The 15,787-nt window shown below is 39.4% G+C and overlaps 1 protein-coding gene across 5 annotated transcripts in view; it reads right to left on the bottom strand.

Moving 5' to 3' along the window:
* Positions 1–848: 848 nt before the first annotated feature.
* ACAP2 (ArfGAP with coiled-coil, ankyrin repeat and PH domains 2) overlaps positions 849–15,787 on the bottom strand; it is a 99,690-nt gene continuing 84,751 nt past the window's right edge. For 3 of the 5 annotated variants that reach the window (XM_075268579.1, XM_075268578.1, XM_075268576.1), the window contains 2 exons: positions 13,719–13,780; positions 849–6,424 (listed from right to left, as the gene is read on the bottom strand). In XM_075268579.1, coding sequence (XP_075124680.1) covers positions 6,321–6,424; positions 13,719–13,780 — 166 coding nt within the window. In that variant the 3' untranslated portion in view covers positions 849–6,320. Of the gene's footprint in view, positions 6,425–13,565; positions 13,781–15,787 lie in introns of those variants that run through there. The other 2 variants (XM_075268575.1, XM_075268577.1) reach the window with 1 other exon arrangement.

Here is a 15,787-nt window from a genome sequence, read left to right on the forward strand (position 1 = left end):
GAAGAAATATTCAACGCAAAAATGGTGTCCCCAATCTCTTGATGTATCCTTGTGAAAATATTGCACTTAGAACAGGGTACAGACTGGAAGGACACAGGAGGTGAAAAGGGACAATCGACATATGCTTCACCTAAACAGAAAGGGGCCATTTTCCCAAGGTTGTTGTAGCTCCAGTCTCAGGTGCCTTGGAGGCCACAGAAGGTCTCATTTTTCAGTCTCTTCAGACAGCTGAGCCATGAATAGGGGGATATGTAGGACTACTCACAGTAAGAAGTCTTCAATAGAAATCACAAGAGATTAATCAGAAGAAAGATTTACTTATGGAAACAGGAAGGAGGGAGTGGGGGGGAAGGTTACACTCCCATTATATCATGTTTAGGTGAAAAAGATGTCTCGCCAACAGTTACTGATTAACAGGATTCTAATAATTAAAAAAATAGTTTTTAAACTAAAAACACACAGGAATAGCCTTTAGAAAGGCTATTCATCTCTTACCTTTATTTTGCAGGTCTGTGCCACCATTTTTTTATTTTGTCTTCTTTCTTCATTCTGGTAATTGCTCTGAACACAGGAGGAACGCCCGCTGTGCTTCCTGAGTACACAGCGTTGTTCTCCATTCCAGCGCCACCACTGTCTTTTGCATCTCCTCCTCCTCACTCTTCTTCTTACAGGAGACCACTGCAAAATATCCGACTGAACAGTCGACTGTGCATGTTCTGCCACCATTTTGCAGTGGTCTCTCACATGAGACCACCAAAAAATGGCCACCGGACATGCGCAGAAGGCAGCTGCAGCGCTGGAATGGAGAACAATGCTGTGCTCTGAGCAGAGGAGGAACGCCCCCCCTGTACTTTCTGAGCACAATCATAATGAAGAAAGAAGACTAAATTCAAAATCTGCTGCGTGGATCTTCAAAATAAAGGTAAGAGATGAATAGCCTTTCATAAGTCTATTCCTATGTGGTTTTAGTTTAAAAACATTTTTTTAATGATAGAATTCCTTTAAGGATCTGGCAGTGCTTTACGAGTGACATATGACATATAGGCTTAACATGACAGACTGACATAAGGACTTGCCTAAGGAAAATAAAAGCCCCAGGTTATATTCAATAAACAAGTTGCTAGAGTGTAAGCTAAGCTAACATAGGACCTGTCACCACTCAGATGTGTATGAGGTGTATTATATTCCCTAAGAATTAACAGTGAGGATTTATTTCTTAGATCTTCATTGTTAATTCTGGTCATTCCTCATTGAAAAAAAATGTATGAATAAACCGACAACTGACAATAAACTGACAACTAGGACGATGAGTCTCTCCACACACAGCACCAAAAATAACCAGCGTCAGATGGGACAGATCTGCAACTGGTAACACTCAGTTGTCGATTTATTTGTACATTTTGTGAAATATTAACAGAGAGATGGAACAAGACAGAACCCTAAGAAAATATGCTTAAAATTGTTATTGTAGAGAATGTATTAAAACAATACAATTCATGACAGCAGACAGGTCCTGTAAGCTAGCCATACACTAACCATTTTAGAAGGCTGATTTCTGAGTAACACGCCACTTACTGTATGTATGGTTTGTGAAGGTTGTCACTCGCCAACTTTCCAAGTATTGGCAAGAACCAGAGAAATGCCACACAGTGGATAGATATATGCACAGAAGACTGCTACTGTCAGCTCTTCCAGCCATCTGAACTCTTAGAAATGGCCCAGCTTTACATTTTATAATGGGGATGAAGGGCAGATACAGTATAACCGGTTCTAATTCTAATTAAGTAATACTGTTCTTAGGGAAGGAAAAAAAATGACTGTACTAACTTATCTTATAAACCCTTCCCGGGCAACCAATACTATCAGCAACAGCTTATTCAGAAGTCAAAGTAAGAAGGTCATAGGAACTAGCTAAAGGTTTTCTGAGAAACTGAAATTCTATTAACACTTGTGCTTCTCGGGTCTACCATAGACAATTATTCATCAAACATGAAATAAAAGCTACATATTTAGCACTACATATACATTTTTATAGCATTGTGGTCCCATATGATTTGCTCTTTAAAAGCATGTCACTTTTTTTTTTTATTACAATCAATATTAGTATCTTAATGTATTCTCAAAGATTCGGTCAAATGAACTCCTTAACTTTTATTATCCATTTCATTCATTTTTCAAGACATTTGACATAGTATAAGGTTTGTCCAACAAGTAAATGGATTGTGCTGCCGTTGCATTTAATATGCTGAAATCTGTTAAATAAGCAATTTTGCTATTAACACATTTAAAAGTGATATTTACTTATGAATGTGAAGGGTAACATCGCTTGGCTTTACTTTTGGTGCTGGTTTGTTTGTCCACTCATGTGACTGCACGTTTTCTGGGCACCATGGCTTTCACAGCACTTACATAAGGACAGCCGTGGTAGAGGGTTCTAATTTCAACTTTGCTGAGGTATCACCGCGGGACTGATACAGAACATTGTACAGGGTTGACCTTGCATGCTCAGCTATTAGATAGATGGACAAAGCAGATATCGCTATTATTCCATTAACTGCCATGATTCCCGATTGGGGATCAGGTACTTTAATCCACCTACGAACTCCATCTGTCATTGAGTAATAAAAACGGGACGTTCACGTGCTCCACCAGTATGTCGCCCGTGATAGGAAACCTAAACTGTCCACGTGCATGCATTGCCATGTTTTTCTCACTATTGGGATGTAGACAGACATAAATAAAGTCAAAATTGGAAAAAAAATGGCAGTTAATGGGTTAATACAGGGAGTGACATTCATATGAGTATACAGTATCTTTGTAACAAGGTATTGGGCAGCACTAGCAGTGCCAAGGAGTGCCAAGTGTTAACTGACAAATTGCTCACTTTGCTCTTTTCAGCATTGTTAACCTCCATATATAATGCTGTCGTAATCCTTTAATGTTTTAGCTTAAAGGAACTCTCCATGCTAAGTATTACACAGTGTATCAGTTTTACCTGGAGTGCTCCTTTAAGTTGCTTTGAGAAGCCCAGTTTACTGTTGACCAGGAGTGTATGTGAAGTCACACGGACAGCATCGCTAATGAATATTACAGAAAAAAGATGAAATTAAGGAAACAATAACTCTCATAACGCAGAACCTATTTCTTACATTAATCTAAAATGATGGGCCCCAAACCAGAAAAATTGTATTTGGTGAGATAAGCTTTGTAAGCTGGCTGCTCCAGCTTTCATTACTTGTGCTTTGTTCCCTACCACCCTGGAATACTTTGGACCTATTTCCGCTTGTCATAAAGTTATAAGAGACCAGTATATGAAATCCCTTAAATATATTTTGAAAGGCCACTTTATAAAGGCCCAATTCAGACTGATATTCAGGTTATTATTGGCAAGGAGAACTCTAGCTGCGTAGTATAAGCTTTGCATATTGCTTGCTCTTTCACAACTGGGGCTTTCCTGTAGGGAAACATATGACCCCAAAGTGTCAAATAAAATAAGGAGAGCCAGTTTACTGTACATGAGATTCAGTGTGAATCACATTAATATGGGAATATCCAGCAATTTGAGATACTTTAACAATGTCTGGTCATCGGTATTGGACTATTTCAAAAACTACCAACTTTGAGGGATTTTCTTGTGCTTTGGTGCCAGAGGTATACCAAGAATGGTACCAAGATAAATTCTTCAGCAAAAGGGGCTTCTGTGGATGTTATCTTTTCATGGCAGCTAGTTACCCTAGGCCAGAACACTTCCAGCAGCACAATGCCTTATGCCACAAAAGTTGTCTAGTCCGGGGCTGGTTCCAGAAACATGACAGCAAAGTTTCCTTCCATCCCTGGCCTTCACAGTACTATTGAGCATCTCTGGAACAGGTGGTTCAGAGCCTCCATTTAATTTACAGCAACTATGGGAAGCTATCCCGTCCACGAGGGGCGCTATTCCTAGAAAAATCTCTGCCACAAACATTTCTGTAGATTTGAAGGCCAAAGGAGATCCAAAGTGCTATATGATGGGTCTCTAGAATACGTGGCCATTCAGGGTTTAGAATTAGCAAAAGTAAAACATTTCCTAATTTGATAAAAGCTCTGTCCCTTTAAGGGAAGACAATTCCGGCTGAAGTCTGCCTCTCCACAGACTGGGTAGAGACAAAGCATGCAGCAATATATGATGGACCCCTGTGTAACATGAGGGAGCGGGAGGAGGCTATAAAGCAGCAGCATCAGAGGTACACTGTCACATCTCACACCTCAGTGTGGTCTATATGTAGTAAAAACCCCAAACCATTTCCAAGCAGTTATGTCCATGTCCAGCAGATTAACCCTTTCCAAGCAGCTCTAGCAGGTTAACCTTTTAGAAGCAGGGGTATCTTTCCCCTTTCGCTGGGTTGCATAATACACAGGGAAACCTTATTACAAGGATGATGAATAAAACACTTGTCTACATAATATTCAGGGAGGTGAGGAAAATGTGCCCCTTTCAGATTTCTCTGTCCATTGGGCTGCATTGGTGAATTACTTGAAATATGCAATGATTCACCTTTTGGTGAATTTGTGATAAATATAGGTGAGTAATTTTCACCCAATGTATTTTATTGACCAATGGCAAAACAAAATGTCAAAACAGGTGAACAGACTTGCTAATCCAAAACCCTGGCTACATCTAAGCAAAAGACTTCACTTTGTCATTGAGATGTTGTACAGAGTCAGACACACACACCAAAAGTTGGTACTGCCCAGAAGATCTCATCAGATATATAGGTCAACGTGCCATAACAAACGTAAGGACTTAAATACACAGCCATTTCTTCTAGTCTGCAACTATAGGCCAGAAATGGACACACTGTGATTTTTCTTTCATATGGAACAAGTGTGCATATCCCCCTTAACCAGCAATGTGTGTGCTGTCCGAACCTAGTCCTGTCATACCAGGACTGCACATGGATCTGAAATACAATGCTGTCAACAATAAAACTAAGGGAAATCAATCATCCAATATTCTATTGATCTGCAAAGACCGATAGTTTCACCTAATGTCACTTTTTGTGTTTTACTGATAGGTCCTCTATAACCATGTGCTAACTATTCTTGAATGATACAACTAAAATACATTTAATAAAAAATAACTACATTTTTTCTATGTACAACTCTCTAACAATCTAAAATATCTATATAAAATGATATACAGTATGGCTTTATCACAGATCAGAGAGTTTTCAAATCTACTTGGCCCTGTTTTAGATTAGAATACAGAAATGTAAGAATGCATGGCTCATTCATGTTCAGTAATGGGAAAATAATTCTAGAGAAGTGGATGACAATTATTCAGCATGTCCTGGTAGTAAATACAGAAATGGAAGCACCTTTACTATTACAGTATTAATGCAATGTCCACATACAATAAAAGTGAACAGGCCAGAGGATCTATAAATGCATACTGTATCATGATCATTGTGTGCATATATCTCAACAATAGTAAACCAATATAGATGAATTTCGTTTGGTGACAGATTTTATAACAAGGACATCACTGAACAAATAGCAAGCACAAAGTGAAAGTTTGAATTTAATAAAATCAGTAATATACTGATAAAGAATATTTTGGTATACGGTTCTATGGCTTTAGGTTTGCCATTCAAAACTAGAAGAATAGTGACTGTTGGAAAATGAAGGTGACCAAGTAACAACCTGTAGTGTCAGTCACACATTTTACACCACCCATGATAAAACATGAGTATTCACCATTAGAAATGGGCGTTAAGTAGAGAAACAGCAGCATCTCTTTGGTGAGCAGTTCATTTTCTTCCTTTGTATGTTCTCACACTTCCCATGTATTGTTACATGTAGATACTTTCATCCATGTCTGACAGTTGTAATAAATTAGTGCAATGCTGTCTACGAAGTGCAGAATACTTCAGAACTTTAAGAAGGGTATAACTAATAAAGCAGCTATGTCTATTGGTCCTCTTCATGTAAAAACTAGAAAACGTGGCAGCACAGCCTTACATGGATCCTATATAGTAGCATCTAGAAAGCAAGCTGAATGCATATTTGTTCATATACTCCACACAAAGAACACCCACAGCATTTCTGAGGAGGCAGCTGTCAACCACCATTCTGCTTAATGGTGTCCCATTCAAGAAGCAGAATAGTGGTTTACTCGGAGCAGTAATCCCTTCTTTGGCGGACACATGGAATGCTAAACCTTGCCACCAAGAGCAGCTAAGCATCGGTATGCACATTTAAAGACCAGGCTAATAAATAGTTCTGCCATTGTGATTAAATACTCATTTTAACAGTGAAGTAAAACTCATATTGTATAAAATTCATGACTTCCGTGATTCTGTCTGAGGAAAACGGTTCAATTTTTCAGGATTGTTGGATGCCATATGGGAGAAATCTCTGAATATATCTTGGTAAGTTTCATCACCTGTATAAACAAAGATGACAAAACATCAGTTAAATGTAGCACACAAAATAAGGAAAATGTTATAAATACGGTATGTTACTGGCAAAATGATATATTAAGATGAGGAAAACCTTGCATGTGTCTTATGAAAAATCATTATTAAAAGATTGAGATTGCAAAGTATTTTATATCGTGCCAAACGTGATGATTAAATTGACCATGTAGACCTTTTGCATGCATGAGCTATACTTACATACAAAGATCTATACCTGCAGGAAGACTCCATGAATCCAAGATAGATGACAAAAAAGAGAAAAAGCAGAGTATCCAGTATTTAAATATCTCAAGTACAACTACTTGCTCAACAGGAACAACTTGGATGAACGGCAGAACAAATGTGTAAAAGCCTAGGACATATCAGTATATTTTCATATACCATTTATATTGTAGATCTATTGCCTCTGCTTCAGCTGTCCGTCATGGGAAGCCTTAGGCACAGAAATGCACGAGAAATTTAAGGTGGAAATCTGCAACAAATTCCTCTTCCAGTTCTACTGTATGAACATACGGCAGGGCACAGGTCCCCAATCTTTTGTTAACTGTGAGCTACATTCACCTTTGGTAGTGGAGAGCCACATTCAGTTGGTAGAAAAAAATAAAAAATATTTGCAGATATTTACTGTAATTATACTAGTGGCATTACTCGATATTATCTAAAATGGCACTACTCTTCGTAGGAGACTCTGCTTAAAATCAGTGGAGACAAAAGTCCCGCAAAGCAGAGTTTCAGTATAAAACCAACAGAAACCAGGTGGACCCCATTCAAGCAGACAAGGTCTCCACCTTTTCGGGGTCCCATGTGGACTTGAATGATGGAGACCCAAATGCTAGTGTGAAACTAGCGTAAGAGCTTCAGGCCCATATTCAATATTGTCAGTATTTCTGTCACATTGTAACCAGTGTTTATGGCCATAACGGACCATGGAGAGCCACATGTGGCTTCCAAGCTACTGGTTGGGGACCAGTGCCTTAGAGTATGAGAAATGCATAATTTAATGCACTACTGAACTTTGTGACTCGAAGTTAATAATTCCCCAATGTTGTACACGTAGGAGCATTTGGCTGCACCGGGGAAAGCTGGAAAAAGCACCATATGTTATCCTAGCCTTGATCAAATCCACAATTCTTGCAATCCTGAGTAATCACAACTTATATTACTCAGTATAATCAAACTGTAGAACATGACAGAATAGGGTGTATGTATGAAATACATCATATTTTGTCCAAAGCTAAAAGGCCTTAAACATAAAAAGTCATTCATTTCCAAATGTTACATTTTACCATTAAATTTGCTGCCCCATTAATTTTTTATTAAACAAGTAGAAAATTGGTATATTCTGACTCATCAAGCTATTGGGCATGTTTATATAGTTTACCAATAGCCCAATAAGAGTTGCAATTCACCAACATTCATGAAATGAAAGCTGAAGTTCACCAATATTCATAAAAACAATTTAGTGCCTTCCAAAAAAAAAAAGTATGAGTCTGTTCCCTTTAATAGTCTACAGACATTCAATTGTAGTGCAGGAAAACCCCTTTAATGCTAAGGCCCCACATAGTGGGCCATACCAAAAAAAAAGCGCTATGGAAAAAAACTATGGCAGCAACGCAATACGGTTTTTACCGCAACGCTTTTCACTGCTTTCATTATACCAAAAGGGAAACTGCCGGCATTTCCGTAGGTACAATTGATGGTAACGGTTTTGGACAATCAACCAAACAGATATGATATCATGAGCTTAATAAAACAAAAAAAAGGCTATACCTATACACTAAATAGCACTTCATCCTTATTAGTTTATGTATAGTCTACAATTGCTTTCAAGTACAAAGTAGGAGTTGTCAAAATTCTCTATCAATCACTTTTTCAGTGGATTTCCTCTAGAATATCAACCTCATGGGAGAAATGCAAATGAAAAAAATTGCATACTACATACTCAACATATATAAGCATATACACTCACCGGCCACTTTATTAGGTACACCTGTACAACTGCTCGTTAACACTTAATTTCTAATCAGCCAATCACATGGCGGCAACTCCGTGCATTTAGGCATGTAGACATGGTCAAGACAATCTCCTGCAGTTCAAACCGAGCATCAGTATGGGGAAGAAAGGTGATTTGAGTGCCTTTGAACGTGGCATGGTTGTTGGTGCCAGAAGGGCTGGTCTGAGTATTTCAGAAACTGCTGATCTACTGGGATTTTCACGCACAACCATCTCTAGGGTTTACAGAGAATGGTCCGAAAAAGAAAAAACATCCAGTGAGCGGCAGTTCTGTGGGCGGAAATGCGTTGTTGATGCCAGAGGTCAGAGGAGAATGGCCAGACTGGTTCGAGCTGATAGAAAGGCAACAGTGACTCAAATAGCCACCCGTTACAACCAAGGTAGCCAGAAGAGCATCTCTGAACGCACAGTACGTCGAACTGTGAGGCAGATGGGCTACAGCAGCAGAAGACCACACCGGGTGCCACTCCTTTCAGCTAAGAACAGGAAACTGAGGCTACAATTTGCACAAGCTCATCGAAATTGGACAATTGAAGATTGGAAAAACGTTGCCAGGTCTGATGAGTCTCGATTTCTGCTGCGACATTCGGATGGTAAGGTCATCCTGCCTTGTATCAACGGTTCAGGCTGGTGGTGGTGGTGTCATGGTGTGGGGAATATTTTCTTGGCACTCTTTGGGCCCCTTGGTACCAATTGAGCATCGTTGCAACGCCAAAGCCTACCTGAGTATTGTTGCTGACCATGTCCATCCCTTTATGACCACAATGTACCCAACATCTGATGGCTACTTTCAGCAGGATAATGCGCCATGTCATAAAGCTGGAATCATCTCAGACTGGTTTCTTGAACATGACAATGAGTTCACTGTACTCCAATGGCCTCCACAGTCACCAGATCTCAATCCAATAGAGCATCTTTGGGATGTGGTGGAACGGGAGATTCGCATCATGGATGTGCAGCCGACAAATCTGCGGCAACTGTGTGATGCCATCATGTCAATATGGACCAAAATCTCTGAGGAATGCTTCCAGCACCTTGTTGAATCTATGCCACGAAGAATTGAGGCAGTTCTGAAGGCAAAAGGGGGTCCAACCCGTTACTAGCATGGTGTACCTAATAAAGTGGCCGGTGAGTGTAGAAGCATCTGCCTTTACACAATGGGGCAAAGAAACTAAAACGGTCTAACATTTAGACAGTGCAAAGTTAAATTAGACAGTCTGCACCAGATTTTCCAATGTGTCTAATGCAGTGTGATAAATCTGGTGTACTTTTAGATTGTTTAGTCTAACTTTATACCACTTATTACTTGGCTTAGCTTCCAACAAAATTTTGGCGCAAAAATATAGTGCAATGTCCAAAACTTTAGCACAATTTCTGCCTCACAGTTTAGCATATTAAGCCTCACACCATTTTCTACAATCCCTGCTAATATACTCTTAGAAAGTGTCTAAAGTACATAGAAAATTAGATGTAAAACATGTATACCAGTTTTTCTGTGTAAATCATGGCAGAATTCTGGTGCATATTTATTAGTTTATCTGCCCCGATGCATTTTTCTTAAGAACTACATGCAGCCCTTAATTGTAGATATGAGTAGCAAGTGTATTCTATGCTAGTAAACCAGAGGTCCATTGCACACAGCTATATGGTAGCTCTTAACTGGAGTTAAAGACTGCCTGCAGTTCTTCAGTAAAAAACAGTGACGTGTAAACTGAGCTTTAGCGGTAAACCTGTGCGTTCACTAGCTCCTGCGCTCTAATGCTACACGTTGGTAAACCCACCCACCTAAATCTGACAGCAACTCTTATTCCTGCGCCACTGCTTTACGTGAATGAATACTCTGTGTTCACCTATAAATATGAAAAATTGTTTCTCTGTGCAATTAAATATATACCTGTACCTAATTTTCTATTAAGAAATACTTGTGCTACTTGCTATAAAAAAAAGTGGCCTATTCCTATTACTGCAACTGGAAATGGCAAAATAAATATATATATATATATATATATATATATATATATATATATATATATATAAAGAGCTCAACGGAAAAATGGCCTAAGTCCAAAAATCAATATTGTGAGAAAAACGAAATTTAAAGTTTTAGCCTAAAGCAAACGGGCATTATTGTAGAATATATCTATCCAATGTAATCAGCTAATGAACACCGTTAATCCTAATCATAAATTGTATTATTTATTAAAAAAATTGCAGCTTCATGTATAAATATTATTTATTTAATATTATTAATTAATTACTACTATTATTAAACGATGAAGAAGAATAATTACCTGCCTCCCTTTTCGGCGCTAAATATGTGCAAAAGTCGATTTAGAGCCTTTTAAACAATAAGACAAAGTTTTTACACTAATATAAACAACAGACCGGAAGTCACGATTTCAATGAAAAAATGACCAACGAGAGTGAAGTAAGTAAGTTTGTATTGGACTTAGGCCATTATTCCATTGAACGTAAATTCTTCTGCATTGAAATATATGGACTTAGGTCATTAATCCTAGGTACCTTGTAAACCCAATGCATAGAACGAGGTACAAAGAAGCTTTCTAGGTAATAATTTGAAATATGACAAAATGTGGACTTAGGCCATTTTTCCGTTGAGCTCTTCATATATATATATATATATATATATATATATATATATATATATATATATATATATATATATATATATATTTTTTTTTTTTTTTTTTGTGCAAATTCTATAAATTGACACAGCCAGACATCCAGCCTAAAAACCCTCAGTACTCCAGCTGTTGGGAAACTACAATTCCCAGCATACTTCATTCACTTCTATACAAGTTCCAAGAACAGATAAGTGAGCGTGCATGCTGGATGTTGTAGGTTTGCAACAGCTAAGGGCTTGTTCACATCTGTGCCTGGGGTCTCTACTTTCAGGTTTCCGTTTCCTCCCAGAGACGGAAACCTGCTGGCATTTTTCAAACCCATTCAAATGAATAGGTTTGAAAAGTGTCTGGCCGTGAGCGCCAGTGAGCGTCTTGTGCTCTCTGTGGCGAAATTTTTTATTTTATTTTTTTAAACCGGACACAAGGATTAAAGGGAAAAAAAAAAAACAGTTCACTGCCGGTCACGGTCTGACAGGTTTCAGTCTTCTGTCTGCAGAAGACATAAACCTGACAACGGAGACCCAAACGCTGGTGTGAACCCAGTGTAAAAGTGCTCAAGTTGTTGATCCCTGATTTAGCAAATACTTTTAATCCAAATGAATTAAAAATGCTAAATCTTCTGTGACGTTCCTCTATTATTCCTCACTGAAATTGCAATTGCATTTAAGGCTTGAGAAAGCGCTCTAAGGAGCATGAAACGGCTGTTGCCTCATAATGCCTGTGATGTCTTGCCTCCCTCCCAAAGGCTGTTTTTAACAGTGTACCTTAATAAAGGATGATGTTTTAGAAGATTTGTTATCGTCTGGTGAGTGTCCTCCTCACTTTTCCTCTTATCTCAAGTATTCCCTCCTATTATGTTTGAACAAGAGAAAAAGAAAAATACGGCACCGAGCCGACCCTAGTGTAGTAAATTCAGCACAAGTATGAGTAAAGGTAAGCAAATGGGAAGCCTCTCACCTTAGGGGGTTGTGTAGGACACAACAACCCCAACAGTTAAAAAGATGTTAGAAACCGAGAGGGAAGCAGCTGGAAGAAACGTCACTGGGACGTAGAGGCATCAACAGACTGGGACCAAAATCTTCAGAAGGTTTGGCAAGGAGAAGCGCTCACACAATTGGATAACGATATGTTTATTAAAGGCACAACGCGTTTCAGGAACTTAGGCCCTTTATCAAGTGCAATAAATCACCTTCCCAGAGCAGGAACTCGGAACCACTAAGACTCCCAGCTGCTCTGGGAAGGTGATTTATTGCACTTGATAAAGGGCCTAAGTGCCTGAAACGCGTTGTGCCTTAATAAACATATCGTTATCCAATTGGGTGAGCGCTTCTCCTTGCCAAACATTCTGAAGATTTTGGTCCCAGTCTCCTATTATGTTTATATTTTCCCGGATATAAAAAAAAAAAAGTAAAACACATTCGAAAATAAAAACATAAAAATAAATCCCTATGTGTCCCCGAAAAAAGACGCAAAAATTAGTTGAATGAGACATACAAGAAAAATGTTACAGCCCTCAAAACCGCACATACAAAAAAAACACAAAAATGTGTCTGGTCCTGGACCACAAATTGGCCCGGTACTGAAGTGGTTAAACTCTGCACTGCCTTGTCCACTTTCCCAAACAAGGTGTGTATGTGTGTTGGGAGGGCATGGAGGCAGCGGGACTTATCATTTACACCAGAAATTTGGCTGTAAATGATATGGGAGATGTACGGCACCTCGTCACACACAGGGCACACCCTCCGGCTCAGAGGTTACAAAGACTGGCATTAGTAATGCCAGTCTTCATGAATCAGTTGCTGTGACTACTGCTGCTTTTTTGTGGTGCTGGAAAGATATTTTTTTATCTTTTTTTGGATACTGCTGTATTGCATTTTAGAAGGAGCTAGTTAACTACATCAGAATAACATACAATGCCTCGCAAAAAAACGTACACCTCTCAGAATGCAAACTACTACCCCAAGTTCTATCTGTATAAAAACTAACCCATAAAGGAAAACTAAGATATGTGAGTTCATCCGACCACAGAATTGTACAGGAAGACTTTCATTGTAATACATTCTGTAGCTCAGTTCATTTTATCTCAAGTAAACCAATGTAAGTGAAAAGTTACTATAACTTTATGCAAACTATATCTAGTATGTAACAGGTCCTCATGTGAATACGCTAAGAATCTATCATCACTTTTTCAAAAGTAAAATGCTTCAAGTCCATATTGCTCATACTCCATTGTGATATATCAGTTCACCATCTCTATAGGCAATATTACATTCAGATAAAAATTACCTAAGGAAGACAGGTAAGCAAAATATTGCAGCATTTAAAGGTTATACACATAATTTGCACTTTATAAATTACAATTCTTATGCCAGCTAAGAAAAAAACCAAAAAGACAACTAATTCAGTCAAATATGAAAACACCATTACTTCCTGATAGCAGCCAGCATATTGTGTACATATACATAATGTGTGACGCATTAATCAGATGAGTTGCTGTTCATCTTCCTCCCTGAAGATTCAGAATGACCAAGCTGTAAGCTAATAAACTCTTGCATGCACTTTCTATATTGCATTTCTGTATGGCTGTTAGTGGAATATTGACCTGGTTGTCCGTAAAGGCCTTCTGATTCCCGCATCTCTTCATTCATTCGTGCCAAGCGCAAACTACAGAAAAGAGGTGAAAGAGTCAACTAAATGTCAGTATGATTTACTACAAATACTGGCTGGGCTACAATTGTTTTCATCTCATACTTAGTATAATAATAATTATTATAATTCTTTCAAGAGCTGCTACTGCACAAAAGAGCTACTACTATATCTAATACAAAAAATGTTGTATCAGTTCTTCAAGGGGTTCTTCCAAACTACAATGCCAATAAGGACTATAATGTTCTCTTTTTCATATTATGGTGATAGGTCTAATGTACTATTTAATTACAGACTATAAAATATCAAATGATGCAAAATATGTTGTGTTATTTAGTAAACAGAACCTTTAAGGTTGAGTCTATTCTCCGTTTGCTATAATCTTGAGGAGCCCGCTCCTCTCACTACTGGTTGACTACAGCTAGGTGTCTGCTGTATAGACACTGGACAGGAGAGCTCAACTCCTAAATACAGTGGAATTATAACTATGAATTTGCTGTGTTCTTTATTAAATACTATTAGGGCCCCTTCACACGGAGTTTACGTTCATGTATTCTGTATGCGCTCGGTGTATTCTGTACATTTTACACGTGTAAAAATACAAGTGTAAAATGTAGTTAGCCTTTCAGTTCAATGGCATGTTCGTATAACACAAGTCTTTTTCAACATTAAATTTTTATTAAAGATTTTTCCAAGGGTTAAACAAAAGGGAAGGGGAGGGAGGAAAGGGAGGGAAAAGTCGGGGAAACAATGGGAAGGAAAAAGGGAAAAAGTATATAGGGGAACAGGGAAAAGGAACAGGGAGAGGGGGAGGCGGACTCTGACGCAGCAGAGTTACAATGAACAATGCAATACAGTTAATCAGGTAACTGAAGAAGTGAGGGTAACAAAAGCCATAACAAATTGTAATAGCAAAACAGAAAAAGCAGTGATCTTCAATATTAGAGCACTAGGTAAAACTATACAAGAACCAGAAAAGCAGATAACAGGAAAAAAAAATGTATAAAGTAGGTAGGCTCACAAGGGTGAGGAGGGAAAAAGGGAACGAAAATCTGAGGAGTAATAGAACATGTTCCACAGCAGCCAAGTCTGACGGTGAAGACGGTCATCAGGGCGAAGCATCGCCAGCATATCCTCCATGGTACGGATATGGAGGAACTCCTTTAGCCAGGAAAGGAGTGTGGGGGGGGACTGGGACTTCCACAGCCTCGGGATGACTGAACGAGCAGCTACCAACATAAACCCCAATAACTTGCGAATGGATTTTCGAAATTTTCGAGGGAAAAGGGAACGAAGAAGAGGGGCAGGATCATCGTCCAAGACAACACCCGTCACTTGACGAATAACCCCTCGCACGCCATCCCAATAAGGGCGAAGAAGGGGACACCCCCACCAGATGTGAGCCATCGTGCCACGGTCGTTGAGACATCTCCAACACCTATCTGAGGTGGTCGGAAAGATGGTGTGGAGCAGAGTCGGAACCCTGTACCACCTAGAGAGGATCTTATAGTTGGTCTCCTGAGCCTTACAGGAGATAGAGAATTTATGACACATCTCGATGGCTGACGACCACACACCCGGCGAAAATGCCACCCCCAGCTCCCTTTCCCACCCCCTGACAAAGGGTGGCAATCCATCCTCCGGACTCTCCAACAGGGAGTTGTATAGCAGAGAGACCGTGTGTTCTGGCCGAGAAGCAGAGGCGCTCCAAGGGCAGAAGTGGCCTATGAACATCTTGTGAACGCTTCAAGGAGAAGTAAAAATGGGACAGTTGGGAGCAGTGCCACTGGGCAGCCATTGAGTCCGGTCTGGAGGCTAAAGCCAACAAGTCTGAGCAGGGAAGGAGAGCGGAGGCAGAAGTAACATGCGTGAGTCGAAGGAGAGGGTGGGTAGGGGGGCGACCCAAAAAAGAAGAGCTAAACGCAGCAGGAAAGTCGGGGTTGCCCGAGACCGGAGTCAGAGGGCCATCATTCCGGAAAAGCAACCGCATACCACTATAAATTCGACACACCCCCATAGTTTGAC

The sequence above is a fragment of the Leptodactylus fuscus genome, chromosome 3, assembly GCF_031893055.1.
Source record: "Leptodactylus fuscus isolate aLepFus1 chromosome 3, aLepFus1.hap2, whole genome shotgun sequence".
Classification (NCBI taxonomy): Eukaryota; Metazoa; Chordata; class Amphibia; order Anura; family Leptodactylidae; genus Leptodactylus; species Leptodactylus fuscus.